The 17,353-nt window shown below is 30.4% G+C and overlaps 1 protein-coding gene across 1 annotated transcript in view; it reads right to left on the bottom strand.

Annotated features, from left to right (window-relative positions):
• Window positions 1–12,392: 12,392 nt before the first annotated feature.
• TECRL (trans-2,3-enoyl-CoA reductase like) overlaps window positions 12,393–17,353 on the bottom strand; it is a gene marked incomplete at both ends in the record, with an annotated part of 73,579 nt that continues 68,618 nt past the window's right edge. The window contains 4 exons of the mRNA XM_080697647.1: window positions 12,393–12,520; window positions 13,352–13,397; window positions 13,825–13,910; window positions 16,550–16,607. Coding sequence (XP_080553773.1) covers window positions 12,393–12,520; window positions 13,352–13,397; window positions 13,825–13,910; window positions 16,550–16,607 — 318 coding nt within the window. The remainder of the gene's footprint in view (window positions 12,521–13,351; window positions 13,398–13,824; window positions 13,911–16,549; window positions 16,608–17,353) is intronic.

Genomic DNA, 17,353 nt, shown 5'->3' with positions numbered 1-17,353 from the left:
GAAGCTATTAATGGAGAACAAGTAAGCTGTTATATAATGAGTTATATAATTGACTAATTCGCTAGTTATTCTCTAGTTACTATATTTAAATGCACCTCCACCAAAGTTATTTAGTATGTAGTTATCTAATTCTTCCTCTGGGGCAATTTCTTCTGACAAAGATAATCATACAGAAGAAAGCAAAGACTATAATTGTTCTTAGCCTTTAAATATGAAGAGAATAAGCTGGGTGTGGTGGTGCATGCTTGTAATCCCAGTACTTGGGAGGCTGAGACAGCAGGATTACAGGGTCAAGGCCAATATCAACTGCTTAGTGAGGCCCGCTGCAATTTAGTGAGACCCTGTTTCTAGTTAAAAAGAATAATAGGACTGAGGGTGTAGCTTGGAGGTAGAATGCCCCTGGGTTCCATCACCAGTACCTCAACAAAAGAAAGAGGATAAAATTTAATAATATGTTTGCATATTTATTTCTATTTATGTGCTTATCTTGTTAATTATTTATATACTGATTTTATAGACTATATAACCTATAAAGAATACAATAGTTAAAATAGCAATTGTTTCTAATTATGCCAAATAAAATTTTTAGTGAGGCTAAAAGTTATCATTTGAAGGCTTGAGTTATACTATGTTAATGATAACCTTTAACAAGTAACTTGAAATATAGAAGTCATATGAAGTAAGCATGTTGGCTAAGTAACAAATATTTATGTTCTTATATGTTAGATTAATTTATAAGGATAGCTATTATTATTTCTTTGTATTGTATGGGGGATATACCTGTACTTAACTAAAATCAATTTATTATTAAATATTTAATTCTTATGTCACTTTATTTTCAAATGTGTCCTTTTTTCTCTTCTTAATTATTTAAAATTATTTAAAGTACTGTAGCCATTTTTTACTGAGATTACTTGTCTCATATTTCAGAAAAGAAAAAATATTAAAACTCAATTTGAATACATAAGAGAGAAAACACCATTGGTTTGAAAACATTTCATTGTTAAAATATTATGTACATTTTGGTAGAATTTAGTCATGTACAAGTGAAAATTACATAGTTATTGCTCTAAAAATGTGCAAATTAATGCCTGTAAGAAACAATTTTGTGAGAGTAATGAAAAATATGTAACATAATTATAATAAAACTAGTAAAGTAATTGTTTATTATAAGCAAGGTGTTAGGATACATTATTTGATTCAATCATTAATGTTCTCATGTTAGTGAGTCTAAAAATATTGGTCTTATCAAATATAATATATAATAAATGTGAGAGTGCAACTTGAAGACAAAACTTTCTAACTCTAGTTCTACCACTTTAACTATAAATCCAATAAAAACTATATGTTCATGATATTAGGGAAGAAAAAATAAAAGTATACATGGCTTTATAGTGGAGAAACATTTGAAAAGTAATTTTTAGAGCTGATAAAGTTTGAGTTGATCCTCAGATATTGTTAAAACTTGGGATGCAATCAATATTAAGATATTAGAAATATGTTGCATTTGTATGTGATTGACTGCACAGGAAATTGAGATAGCTATGCCTTGATTACATACAAAAGTAACCAATTTTATTCTAATATATATATATATATACATTATCCTAATATATATATATATATATATATATATATATATCACCTAATTGCTTGAAGTTTGAGAGAAATATGTTCATGTTAGCATTTTCTATGTCACTATCTACATTCATTGCCTCAAAGATATTTATATTCATCATTAGAGTTCATAATATTATACAATGTGAAAGTAAGCGCAAGAGGATATGAAGAATAACTTATGACACATTTTTAAGAGAAAAAATTGAGATAGACATTGAAAACTAGTAATATATGACTTTATAAAAAGTTTATTTTAGATTTAATAGTTACTGAAAGTATGGACAAGTTTGCTTGTATACCAAGTATTCTCAATATTAACATCTTAAAACTGATTGAAAACTCCTTACTGATATGGATCTGTGGATCATATTCTGGGCACTGCATGAAGTGCAACAGAATTTCTGGCTTCTATTCTTTAAATGCCCATAGTAACTGCAAGTTTGGGTTATCATAAATATATCCAGAGATTGCAAAATACCTTTTAAAGAACTAATAACCTGTGGTTGAGAACTCTTGCTCTATACCTTCTTTAAACTTTCAGCAATAATATGGTGATCATGTATGCAGAGAGGTGGGTGTATAATATGAATTTTACAAAAGCATATTATTTCTGACTAAATAAATGTTAACAATTCATGTTATCTTTATTTTTAGAAAGCATATTATTCATGTTATTTTTTGTAACATATATTTTGTCTTTTGTAGTTTTTTTTATTAATTTCAAAAACAATCTAAATTGCTTTCTAACCTTTTGAAAATTTTCTAGATATAATTTCTTATTCCGTCTCAAAATCATGTTGCTTATTTCTTATGGCAGAATTGAATATTCTACAATAATACATAAAATAATCTGATCTGAGGCCTGTGAAATATATGTCACTTCAGTATTTGTCCAATCTCAATATACGTGGACTACTTTTCCTTAAGTACATTCAGTTATGGAAAATCACCAACACATGGTCTTAGCCCTTTCAAGAATATTTATAAAAAATTTATGAATGTTTATTACAATTATACCGAGTGTCTTGTACTTTATTAAGCAAAGCAAGGTTTCTTCTCTGGGTGCGGTATGTTACCTGTAAGAGATGATTTTTTCCCTGTTTTTTTTTTGTTTAAAATATTCTACTCCCACCTTCTCCTCTCCCCAATATTCCACAGGTGTCACCTAAACAGTGATGTTCTTTGAGACGGAATTTCTGATCACACTATGTGACTTATCTTACTTCACATATTGCTATCTATTTTATCATAACCCATGGCTCATTTGCTCATAGCACCAATCAGATGATAAGGTTACCTACTGCTCACTTGTTTTATTCTATTTTTCTATTTTGAGTAGTAGAACATCCCATGGAAAAAGATGTCTTATTTAACTTAGTAGAGCTCTGAATTTTTTTCACTTACCAAATGTTTTGGTAAGTAAAAATATTTTAGTAAATATTTTAAATAAATTTATATAAATTATGTTATGTAAAATAAATGTTCATATAATTCAAATATAGATTTTATATTGTGTAATTTTTCTAGTGCTAGAGTTTGAACCCAGGAGCATTCTCTGAAGTTTACCCCCTGCCCTTCTTTAAAATTGTATGTTGAAACAAATCTCACGAAGTTGGTGAAACTGGCTGAGAACCTGTGATCCTCCTGTCTCAGCCTCCCAAGTGCTGTGATTCTATGTAGCCTTTCATTACTATGTTCAATTTATAATATATAATTTTTAAAGCAATAAGACATAATTAATTGAATCTATAATTTTCTATAAGATTGTATAAAAATCAAATATTATTTCAGATTATTTAAATATTTTATAGATAAAAAGTACATTTAAATAATACATACACTCAGCCAGTATCAAATAGTTTTTAAATAAATTATATTTTTATTTTCTAATGTTATTGACTTATCTTTCTTTTTTATTTTTTTATTAATTTTTTATTGGTGCATTATATTTATACATCATATTGGGGTAAAAAACTTGTGTGAACATAGATGTACACATCACCAATTTAACCCCTACCCAACCCATTTCCCACCCCATTCCCTTCCCATCCCTCCTTCCCTTGCTTGGCTTGACTTATCTTTAATGTAAAACTAATTGAATGAAAATTGATTTGTATTATACATACTACCTTGTTCTCAGTTGATATAGTCAATAGGTGATTAAAGTGTAACAATGCCTTCTACTTGAAGATTCTATAAGTTGGGATGAGAGAACTTTTGGAAGACATCTGGAGAAGACCATCTGGAGAATAGGAAGTAGGTGTGAGATCATTACAGAGGAAGAATGAATTGTATGACTTCATCAGAGAAATCAAAGATTTCCAAGATGGTAAAAAATGAAATATATTGGAAATTATGCTGGTGATTGTAATGAATATACATATTTATTATATATGATACAAATAAATACTTTTTTGTCATTGTTCTAGCACTCAAAGTCCAAGATTTCATTGCAAAAAAAACAAAACAAAAGGTATGCCTTTTGCCTGGCATGGTGACTTATGCTTGTAATCCCTGCGCTTGGGAGGCAGAGACGGGGAGGATACAGCAGGTTCCAAGCCAGTCTCACTGGTTTAAGAGACCCCGTTTCCAAATAAAAAGTATAAAATAGGTCTGGGCGTGTAGCCCGGAGGTAGAAGGGTTTCCAGGAACCCCAGTAACACCACCAAAAAAACAAACAAACAAAACAAACAAACAAACAAACAAACAAGCCCCCCCCCCAAACTATGCCTCTTTTCTCAGTAAAATAAATCTGGAGTGATTGTAATTCAATAAACATTTCAGAGCAACTTTTTCCAATGAGTTTCAAATACCATTATCAAACCATAGGTTCAAATAAAATCCTGTTTCAGCAGGCAGTACTGTCTGTGGAAATGTTTTTGTACCTTTCTACCACCAAACTCTCTTTGAAGAAAATCTAATTATAAGCTTCAATATGAACCTGTGTGAAAATTAATTTATAAGCAGTTTTTAAATGATTTTAATTATTATCATTATGCAAAAACCTGCCTAACTGCCTTTAATGTCCTTACAATGAAACATCTGCTATAATCACCTCTAATATCTAGAATAACAACAGTGTTTTATTTTTTCTTTTGTATAATAAAATAAAAAATAAATTCTCATTATTGATACACAGATCATGTAAAAATTTATGAGAATAATCTACATACACTGCTAACAGATAACATTTAATGAATACTGGTTACTTAAAATTGGACTTAATTATTAGAGAATATGTTTAATTTCTCCAAGAAGGTTACAAGTAAACATATAAGCATGAATTTTATGACTTGTCTTCAATAGCAGGAAGTATTTTTCTTGAGAAATAAGATTGAACATATACCATTAAAATTTGGAATATTTGTATTCTGTATATTTTATTTATGTGTGTGCATGTGTGTGTGTGTGTGTGTGTGTGTGTGAGAGAGAGAGAGAGAGAGAGAGAGAGAGAGAGAGAGAGAGAGAGAGAGAAAGAGAATGTTCTCCAAGTCTATTTTTAATCAAACTTAGATACTGAAATTTACAAAAGTGCAAACCCAACCATGCCTTAAAATTAAGTTGAGGTAGAAATTAAGGGGAGGAGAAACTGTGCTATAATAATGTAGGTTGGAGTAGCAGGTGTTTTTTTGCTTTTATAGTTTATATATTTTTTTCAGCTGTTTTTATAAATATCAGAGAAGAGAAGAAAGTGTGATTTAAAAAGCACTGTGTGGTGCACGCTTGTAATCCCCGCTCTTGGGAGGCAGAGACAGGAGGATCGCGCAGGTTCGAAACCAGCCACGTGTGCTGGCTTAGGAGACACCGTTTCCAAATAAAAAATATAAAATAGGTCTGGGAGTGTAGCCCGGAGGTTGAAGGGCTTCCAGGAACCCCAGTACCACCAAAAATTAAATAAATAAATAAATAAATAAATAAATAAATAATAAAAAGCAGTTTTGCAAGATACTTTAGAAGATTATTATTCCAGAAAATTAAAGATGATGATTATAGTAGTGATTAAATTAAACAAGCCATGTTGTTTCTTTATATTTAATCAAATCTAATATTGAGAAATTTCTGATAATATTTATAAAATTTCATAAGGATACTTATATTAAAATTTTAAGTATCTAATTTATTTACTATTCTTGTAAAACTCTGAAAGGTTGAAAGCTCCTACCCAGCAAAACTCAAAGTAATTATTGTTTTAAATAATGTTATTAATAAAATAAAAAGGGAAAATAAATTATGTTGAAGTTCAAAATGATATCTATGATTTTTTAACTTCTCTTTGAATTTATTTTCAGGTTTCCATTGGAATAGAGCTTTCATCTGTGAAGACAGATTAAGTCCTACTTTGATGGGGAGGGGCAACCTTGTCCAGTATCTCTTTAAATAGCTTCATCCTGAGTCGTTTCTGAATCATATGGAAGTAAATGGCACCACAACAAAACAAATTAACAAAGCATCGACTGTGAAGACATTATTGAACAGAAATGTACAGGTTTATGAATTTCTCTAAAGAAAGATTTATAATTACTAATCACATATATAAAAATATATATACATATATATGCACATATAGTTTTTGAAAAATTAAATTATTCTATATAGTAATAATACCAATTGTTAAGTTGTTGGTTTGATTTTAATCCAGTCAAGAAGAGAAATTGTTTGTATTCTTTTAGTTGTTTGTTTGCTTTATAGTGACACAATGCATACGAATTTATTTAATGGCAATAGTATTTCTTTGGTCACAATTATTAAATCTTTAAAACACTTTTATCTAACAATTGTAAAATATGCAACAATTTCAAGAAACAACAAAAATTCTATAAAGTCCAAGAGAATCATAAAAGGCAGAGTCATATTTTTAAGTGTCAAGGGAAGGGTAAGATGGGTTGAGAGGAGAAAGAGCATGCCCTAATGATGCTAGGAGGAAAATAGATCCCAAGTGTATGGACAAGTTTTATGGTCACAGTTGTCAATTCTATGTCAAATTGCATAGATTAAAGGATACTTAACTTCATTTTAACACAGTTAAGTGAGTAAATATGCAGAATTTCAATTATGGCTTATTTTTTGTCTCCTAAATAAGCAAATCATGTGTACATGTATGTCCACACACATTTTTTACCCCAATATGATATATGAATATAATGCACCAATAAGAAATTTAAAAAAGAGAAAGCATAAAAAACAAAACATAAAAAGCAAATCATCCACATAGTCCAGGGTGCATTGTGCCCTTCTCTTTTCTGTTTGATTGCTTACACTGATACTGAATTTATTAAATGAAACCTTCCACAAATGGAGTAAGAAAATTTGGATGTAAAGTGGCAGTATCTTAATACTATTCCAGTTGATAATGCTGATGATGGTGGCCAACCTCCTGTCACTTTTATGAAGACATCAAGTGTATGTGTGTGTAGGTATGTATATATGTGTGTATATGTATGTGTGCATATTATATGATTTATATATAATTAAATTTGTATATATACACATTCATTAAATAAATAAGACATATTAAAGAAATAAGACCTATATATTTCTTAGATATAAGGTCTATATATTTTTATTGAAATAATTCAAATAATGAAATGTATGAGTTCATTTCATTATATTTATATTGATATAAAAATCACGATAATAGCTGGGAGTGATGGTGCATGCTTGTGATCTTAGTACTTGGGTGGCTGAAACATGAGGATTGCATAGGTTTGAAGCCAGCCTCAGCTACTTAGGGAGATTCCCAGCAACTTAGTGAGATCCTGTTTCCAAATAAAATATAAAATAGGTCTGGGAGAATAGCCCAGTGTTAGAAGACTCCTGTGTTCCATCCCTAGTACCACACACAAACACACTCACACATACAAATAACAGTATTGAAAATATACCCACAAAATCTTTAGAGTTTGAGAATGTAAGTTTATTATTTACAGGATGAGAAATGAATGTGTGGACACTTTGGGAGGAGATGATACAATAATATGTATATATATAATATATTATGTGTAATATATATATGACCTTATTAGATATTACCTTTTTTGTGGTACTGGGGATGAAACCCATGGATATTGTAACTCCAAGCTACACCCCCAGCCCTATTTTTTTTTTAGTCCTTTTTTTTTTGAACAGGGTCTCACTGACTTGTGAAAGGCCTCGCTAAGAAGTTAAGGTTGTCCATGAACCATGATCCTCTAGTCTTGACTTCCTGAATGCTGGGATTACAAGCATGAGCCACCACACTCGGCTTTACATATTACATATTATTAAATATTATGCATATTATTACTTATTTCCAAAATAGTAACTGTGGTAGGATAGGCTGAAATGCCCTGAGATCCGTAGTCACCATTCTCACACGGACTGAGCCTGAAACCTTAAGAAAATAATTATTTCCGGTGAGTTATGTGGTCAGATATTTAGATTATGAGGGCAAGAATGCTGATGTATGCAATAAATGGCATCAGAAGTGGGGTTCTTGCTGTATCGAAGTCTTACAATGTGGACTGTGTTTTTTTGGAACTGGTTCATGAAAGGAGAGAGGAAGGGCCAGGATATGGATTATGGAGACTATGCTCAGGGGATTCTGAAGGGCAAAAATGACTCTATAGGGAAAGAAAGTAGGGGCCATATGTGCTATACTTTAGCAAAGAACAAATTCACATTTTTTTCATGTTCTAAAACTTTGTGAGAGGCAAAATTTAAGGACTGGCCGGTTAAATTGGTGATAAAAATTTCAAAGCAGCAAAATATACAAACTGCGTTGTGAATACTGCTGTTTTGCATTCAGTGAACTATACGCTGAATTGTAGGAGAAGATAAAGCAGAGAGGCTTTAAAGATTTGTGATTTGGACAGAAAGGCAAGTGTAAAGCTTCAGCCCAGGAAGCTGATGTTATTGAAGGATGTAAGATGGCTGAAAGGAAGGAGGAAGCAGTGGCCATAATGGAGGCAGGCCAACAGTGTCCTTGATGGAGGCAGCAAATGGAGTTGGAGTCATGGGCAGCCCAGGTAAACTTTGGGCCAAGAGTGTCCCAGATGGACTTGTACAAGTGGCAGATTGGAGACAGCCCAAGGCCTATGTTTAAAAAGGATCCATCCACAATGAATATGGAGAGCATGATTATAATTTTGTTGCCAGCTCACCTCAGGGCCCACATAATGCTGGCTTTACTTTAAAAAAAGGGGGCCCATGGGGATTTCCTTTCCAGATTTCAAAAAAAAAGGCCTGAAAAGCCAGGCAATGCGTGACAATGTCGAAATCTCTGGATTCAAGCCGAAATGGGGCATTTTGTGAAGCTCTGAGGAAAAAGTCAAAGTTGCAAGAAAATTCTTGATATTCAGAAAAGATGGAAAGGTGGGATGACCCCGAGGAAAAGCTGCTTGCTGCAAGTCATGGAGACAGGGTAGGAGATGCACTAAACCCACGCCCTGCAATCAGCCAGGCTAAGGGGCAAGACTGCCAAGGCCCTTTGGAGGTCACTTCTCACTGGCATGTGCCCTGGATGCCAGAAGTGGAGTTGCAAGATCAATGTTGGCTTTCTCAGATTTTAGTCTTTTAGTCCCATTCCTTTTTTTAATAGTTGCATTCCTTTTCTTTTTAGTGGCCCCACTCTTCCCTTTGGAAATGCAAATATATATATATATATATATATATATATATATATATATATATATATAGCCATTTTATATTGGTTGCATATAACTTGCTTTTTATTTTGATCTTCATTGTCTTTTAAAGGGACACACAAGTTCACCTTGAGTCTCAGAGGAGACTTTGGATTTGGGGATTTTTCAGAAATGCTAGAATTATTAAGACTTTGGAAACTCTTGGAGATGACTAAATGCATTGTGCCTTCTGATCTGTGCATAAGATATTTAGGAACCAGGGGTGGAATGTTATAGTTAAATATAAAATGTCCACTAAAGAGTACATTTATTAATATTCTGTGTTGATATAGTGAATACTTGAGGGTTAAAATCCCAGCAGTGTATAAACCATTGTAATGGATTTACCTGGGTGGAGACCCAGGCCAATAGAATGTGGTTGGAGATGGGTCCCTAGGGTTGCAGGGGTGCAGCCTTAGAGTTCCTCTTCCCCTCATGTACACCCGCCCCACCCCACACAACTCTCTTCTCTCTCTCTCTCTCTCTGTCACACACACACACACACACACACACACACACACACACACACACACTCATCTTCCAGCCTCCATTATGTAAAGATCACAGCCCATGTGCTCTCTTGCTATCATGCCTTGAGATCAGTGATCCCAGCCTCACATGTATTGAATTAAAAATATAAAAAAATAAATGTTTGTTTTTCTTTATATATTTATATATATTCATATTTAATATATATTTTAAAATTTAATATATTTATATTATGGCTGCAAGAATGATGATGGACCTAAGCATTTATATTGATAACAAGGTGATATCAGTCTTTAACAGACTCTTTTGTTGGTATATTTGGCAGTGAGCAACCTGAGAAGTAAAAATAAGAAAACTGTGTAAGTGAAATATTGATTAAGGTGTGTCTAACAACCATATAATGATGATTGATAGGAGACAAGTATAAATGAGCCATTGATATAAGGTGATACATACAATATGAAAAGAAAAATTTTTCATATATCTATATTCCATCTCTTTTTTGGCACAGTAAAACTACTCCTATTTATATAAAAAGATGAAAGTTTCTGGGACAGCTCTATCAAGAATTCAGGCACTTTTTTTTTTTTTGGTGGTATTGGGGATGGAACCCTTCTCCCTCCAGGTTACACTCCCAGAAAATATATATATATATATACACACACACACACATATATATATATATATACATATATACATATATATATATATACATATATATACATACACACACAAACACACACACATATATATGTGTATATATATATACATATATATACACACACATATATATATATATATATATATTTTTTTTTTTTTGAAACAGGGTTTCTTAAGCCAGCTAGGCTGGCTTCAAACCTCCAGGATCCTCCTGTCTCCGCCTCCCAAGCTCAGGTATTACAAGTGTGCGCCACCACGCCCAGCTTAGAACCCACTTTTAATGTTTCAATGAATAAAAATGTAAAATGTATGGCTGAACATATAGCTGTATTAGGTGTATGTAGTTCAATATATTAATCACTTCTTTAAAGACCATTATATGATATCGTGTTAATTTGATGAGTAAGTATTAGAGAGTTAAAATATGAGGTTTTCTTCTGAGATATTTTAATATTATACATTTAGGGGTGATAAAGCTTTTAAAGGGATGTCACTTTTGTCATTTATTGAAAACTCAGCTACAAAAAATTACACAACACTCTGGTGCATATAGGCATATATTTACCAAGATATTTTGCCATAAATGTATATAATTTAAAAGCTTTGATGAGGAAATTTTTATTACATATGCATATTCTTTGGGAATTGGAAAGGCTCTAGAAGTTAACCAACACAAAGAATCCCAATTTTGAAATAAAGAAATGGATACTTTTTCAAATATTTTAACAAATGTGCACTTTGAATTTTATATCACTCAACTCTGATAAATGCATGTGCATGCTCAAACACCCTCACACACACATACACATATACACAAGGATCATAGAGAATATAGGAACTGAAAAGTGCAAAAATAAAACAAACTATATTCCATTTTAAGGGTTCAAGAATCACCAATGCCCTTTGTTTTGGCTATACAATACATTTGAATTATATACAAGTTTATAACACAAAATATATAATTTTATAAATATAAAGAAATGAAGTAGGGCGTGGTAGCACACTCTTTTAATCCCAGTACTTGAAGGGCTGAGGCAGGAGGATCACAGTTTTGATGGGAGCCTCAGCTATTTTCTGAGGCCCTCTGCAACTTAGTGAGATATTTTTTCACAATAAAGAATAAACAACAGATTTTGAGGTATAGCTTGGAGGTAGAATGCCCTGGGTTCAATCCGCAGTACTGCAAGAAAAAAAGTTTATAAAAAATACATTTCAGAATAAACAAACCAGATGTGGTATTGCAGGCTTATGACCCCAGTATGTGGGAGGCTGAGACAAAATATGTTGAAGTTTCACAATGGGCCTCAGCAACTTAGAGCAACTTAGTGAGATCCTGTTTCGAAAATAAATAAATAAATAAAATAAAGCTGAGGGTATAACTCAGAGGAAGAATGTACTTGTTTCAACCTCCAGTACGAAATTAAAAAAGACATATATGTTCAAAATGATTTAATAAAAATGTTTAGCAAATATTTTACTATAGTATCATAATGTTAGTATATAATATATAGATTATGAGTAAATAAGAGAAAATTATAAAAATTTTACTCAATAAAAGTAAAATTTTTATAAAAAATTGAACTAAAAAGATAATTAACAATAAAATGTTAAAATATTAAAATTATATAAAATTTAAGTTATTTAAAGGTTATAATCTAGAAAAGAAAAATATTTAATTTAAAATTGTGGTATTGGATTATCTTATAAAAACATATTTGTGAGATATTAATGTAGTAGAAAAGTTTGTTCTATGAACAATTTCTTGCAAATATATTGCGTTGTTTTTCATTCATTATATTTATTATTTCATTTCACTATCTTGTTTGTTATTTCAAATATGGCTAAATTTTACATAGTAGAATAATGTTTCTTAATTGTTAGGGTATCATAATAAATTATTTTTAATAAGACTCAGTGATTTTATAGTATATTATCTTTCTTGCTATAATTATACTTATTTTTCTACAATATGAATGGAATTATGGCTGATTTTCTATGCATAAATGAGTTGAATTTCTTCATATATTTCTTATGTTTCTTTTGTGCCCACAGAGACATCTGGATACTCATCAGAAGAGTAAAAATCCCAACTAGAAAAAAAGAAGAAATAATTATTCTTTTGTATTTCCATGATGGATATAACTTATATTAGACAAAAAAAATATATAACTTTTAAAACATCACTAAAATATTATAATTTCTTATCATTTTTCTTATATTTATCACTTAGCACAATATATGTTTCATTAATTTTTGAGTGGATAATTAAAGTTAAAAAGATGTAGCAAAGTTTAATATAAATATTCATCTTTTTATATCCCATTGACACAAAATACTCCCAGATGAAAAAAATTTGTTTGAATTCTTCAATAATAGTTCTCTTTATGCATATAATATCCCTCCCCTAATACACACATACTTACAAATAATATAACAAATCACTATTAAGATTCTAAATTGTTATACAATGAACAAGAATGGATAAAATGGATATTACATAAAATCCCTTCTAATACATAGAGCTTATGCAATTCTTGTATATATTCAAGATTATACACTCATGTTTTCTAGCCCTTCCCACTCAAATTTTAATTTAAATGCACAACATAACCCATGCCTGAGCACATGTACAAGAGAGAATTTCAAATGAAGTACATATTATGATTACTGTTTAACAAAATCTCATTACTTAATAACTATATTTGAATAATATTTTCTAGCTTGGCTTAAGAAGCGATTATACCAAGATAAATAGCAAATGATATTTCAATATATTTCATACTGCTAAAAAATAAAAATAAAAGTTCAGAAATTTCATTTGCAAATATAAAACTTTAGTATTATGATAAATTATTTTTAAAAAATCACTTCCCCTAAAGGTGCATTTATTTTTATTAGTTGGTGTTAAATCTAAGTCTTACCTGGCAGTGTTTGTGTCATGACTGTAAAACTAATCCATGATCCAATCTGTTATATGAAGATAAAAATTAACCATAGGTAATCTAGTAATTTGTTCACATGTGGCCTCTATAATATATATTATATAATATATATTATAAAAATAAAAATAAATTTTAAATAATATTAATATAAATATTACACAAGAAAGTCATGATTCCATAAAACAGAATTATATTCATAAAAAATAGAGAACATTGTTTAAAATTTTTTAATAAAATTAAAATTATTGAAATCTCTTAAAACACTTTAGAAAAATTACAAAATGTTCTCCCTCTCTCTCTCTCTCTCTCTATATATATATATATATATATATATATATATATATATATATATACGAATATATTTTATCACTTACAATTCATGAAAAGATTTGGTCACAATATTTAGTATATTATTAAATAAATTCAGTTATTTATATACATAATTGGAGTACCTCATAGGTGTAGTTAGGACAGGAAACCAGGAAAAATATCCAAGTGAAGGGGTTGTAATTTGGACTTGGGAAACAGGCATTATTTCCTTGTAGAAAGGAAAGTAAAATGTCAATGATGTTACATGCTGCAAATCTGATCATATGCTTATTATGTAATATGAAATTTCTGATAACTATATACCACATGAAATGTCATCATACATTTATAGCACCTATTTTATAAATTGCTCAGAAGAGACATGGTTTTAAATGTTACGACCTTTTGACTCAGAATAGCAATCATTTTCACCATGTCTATAGCTATATTACACAATACATAGAGATAATCAATCCTTAATATTTTAAATAAAATGACATATAAAATTATTTTGCATATCATAATAATTACAATAGTATTACATAATACAATTATAAAATCTACCTTGACAATTACATACCTCTTAATAGTTTTTATTAGTGTCATGAAGTACATGATTGCTTGAGGTTCTTAAATACCTCAAAATTTTCTTTGAATTAAATTAGTAAAAATTCAAAAGGAATTTTGTAAGAATGCAGTTTATGTTCAAGAAGCATAGAATCTCTTAAAAGAAGATTAAACTGATCAGTACAGTTAATATTTAAAATACCACATAAATATTTGTTCTCTGTAATCATAAATGTTATTTACAACTCTTATTATCATTAGCATGTTGTCACTTGATTTTTGCTATTTTTCTCCTTATAAAAATTTTCAAGAAACTTTTTGGAAAATTAATTTGTAATGAGTCATGTTGTATTTTGAACTATAACATTTATAAAAGTAAATGTAAATTATAAAATTACTTTTTAACTCTCCATAGAAAGATTTAATCAGATAAAATATCAACAAATCTCTTGCAGTTATAGCTCTAAAGTCATAATAACTTTCAGTATGTTATTTTCAAAATTGTAAACATGCTTAAAATACCAAAGCAAAAATATATTAAATATGCTGCAGAATTTATGAGCTGTTCCTTTTAAGGTAAAGATGAGGAAATATGTCATTTAATATTACATATTCTTATATAACATTTACATAAAGACTATCATATAGTATCCATATATTAACCAATAAAAGTGAGAAACCTACCCAAGTTTTAATAATTAAATTCCAGAGATGAAATATGCACACAATATAATCTGGGTTAAGAATTCTGGTTTATGAGCTTTAGCCACTTGAGATAGGAGAATGCTCTACATATTTCTTCTAGATGTAGTTTTTAGATTAAATAATGTTTCACGATGCAGAGAAATTTATGTATATAGTTAATACTGTTTTAAGCATATTAATTGCTGTTAGTTAAACTTATATGTAAATTTAAGGATTGGTAATTAAATGTATGCATTCTCCATAATATGTTTTTGCAACCTATAGTTATTGTAATAGTGTTCATTAATGAGAGTAAAAAGATTCTTTGTTGTTGTCATCTTAGGGATTGAACTCAGGTCCTCAGACATGATAGGCAAGTGCTTCCAAACTGAGCTTTATTCCCAAATCCCCCTTTTTGAACTCTATTTTAAAATTTATTTTGGGGGGGTATAGGAGTTGAACCCAGGGACATTCTATCTCTATGGTACACTGTAAGCCCCTGCCCCTTTTTAATTTTGAAACAGGGTCTTTCTACTGTGGTGAGACTGTCTTCAAACCTGAGATACTCCTATAAACATTCAAAGTATTAGGATAATAGGTGTGTGCCACCATTCTTGACATTTTTATATTTTCTTCCAGTGCACTGAAGTATGATAAAAAACTGTAGTTTAGAGTGTTAGGGATATATATGCACACAGCACTTAATGGGCTTCCTCCTCTTCAGCCATTTTAAGGTAATGTCTCACTAAGTTGCCTTGAACTTTTGATCCCCCTATCTTAGTTTACCATGTAGCTATAATTACAGGTGTACACTACTGTGCCTGGTAAAAGTGGAAGGATTGTTCAAATTAAAATTCTTTACACCCAGATATTTTTGTTCAAACATAAAAATTAGCCACTAAATCAGGATATTCTTTTTGCAGGAAACCTTTAACTTAGCATTTCTTATAAGGATTTCCTGGCTAACAAAAGCAATCCAAGTGAAGGTCACACTCTCTTCTTGGATTAGTCTTAACTCAGTATTCAAGCAACATAATAAATTGACGTCAAAGAGGGGAAATTAGTGAAGAAATCACCTCCATTCAAATTATGTACTCATGTAAGAATATTAATGCCAAACTCAGTATCAGGGGAAAACTCACCAAGTGCTATGTGCATGCCTTTCACTATCACTATGAACTTCATTATTTAATAAAAGTATAAAAATCTAATATTATTAGAAAACTATTTAAAATGTTACTTGAATTCTGATATATATATATATATATATATATATATTGTCAAATTAGATCAAAATTGAGAGTTCAGTAATTTAGATATTCTGTAGCTGATTTTGCACTGCTTTACTTCTTAATCATTTGTTTATTTTGTCACATATCTAAGTAAAATTGTTGAATGAATGATTACATGTTGCATTGTATTTTAAAGAATTTACTATTAGGGTATAGGATTTAGTTCAGACAGTTAAAAACAGACATGCAAATGAAAAATCTGTTGTGTACTATTTAAAGTGTTCAACCATTACTATCCCACCTTAAAAACACCAATGTAAGGCTATTTATAATAATTAATAGCAAAAATTTACTCTTGGAAATATAAAAAGTAAAAAGAACTAACCTGTGTGATTGGGATGAGCCAACATTACATTGATGAAATGATTTCCAGCTTCACATATCTATAAGATATATTAATTATTTTAAGGGCGACATAGTAATCTATCAGCTTTAATTTTTATTTATATATTTTTTGTTGGTACTGGGGATAGAACCCTTCTACCTACAGGCTACACTCCCAGACCTATTTTTATATTTAGAAACAGGGTTTCTTAAGCCAGCAAGGCTGGCTTCGAACCAGCACGATCCTCCTCTCTGCTTCCCAAGCACGGGGATTACAAGCCTGCACCGCCACGCCCAGCTATCAGCTTTTATTTTTAAAATATATTCTAGAGACATAAAAATGTATGTAACATATTAATCCCAAAGATTCAAGGCATATATCTTTAGCTGTAAGAGGAACTTGTATAGCAATGCAGGAAGCATTTTGTAAGCATGTATTGAATAAAAAAATAACTATTTGCAAAGAGCTTGGAATTCTGAAGATATTCTTAACCTCTTTTTATAAGCAGGTTCAAATTGCTTTATTAATTATGTATTGATGATTATTTTCTTTGTAATTGTGACTCTAGATAGATTTATTTTTACTATAAATACATGGTGCAGGTTGCTGAAAACAAAGTTTATGCAAATGTGTATATATACACACATATATCATACATATATATATTTATATGTGTATATATGTTATACCTAGGATTATGTTCTAAAGAATTCATTAATACAATTGCAACATTTCTAGTGTAAGGCTGAGAGTTTGATCCCCAGTGATATCAGCTCAGTTTTGAAAACCTATTGCAAGCAGTAC

Source organism: Muscardinus avellanarius, assembly GCF_963383645.1.
Source record: "Muscardinus avellanarius genome assembly, chromosome: 6".
Classification (NCBI taxonomy): Eukaryota; Metazoa; Chordata; class Mammalia; order Rodentia; family Gliridae; genus Muscardinus; species Muscardinus avellanarius.
The sequence above is the reverse complement of the archived record's forward strand: the minus strand, read 5'-3'. Positions and strand labels throughout refer to the sequence as shown.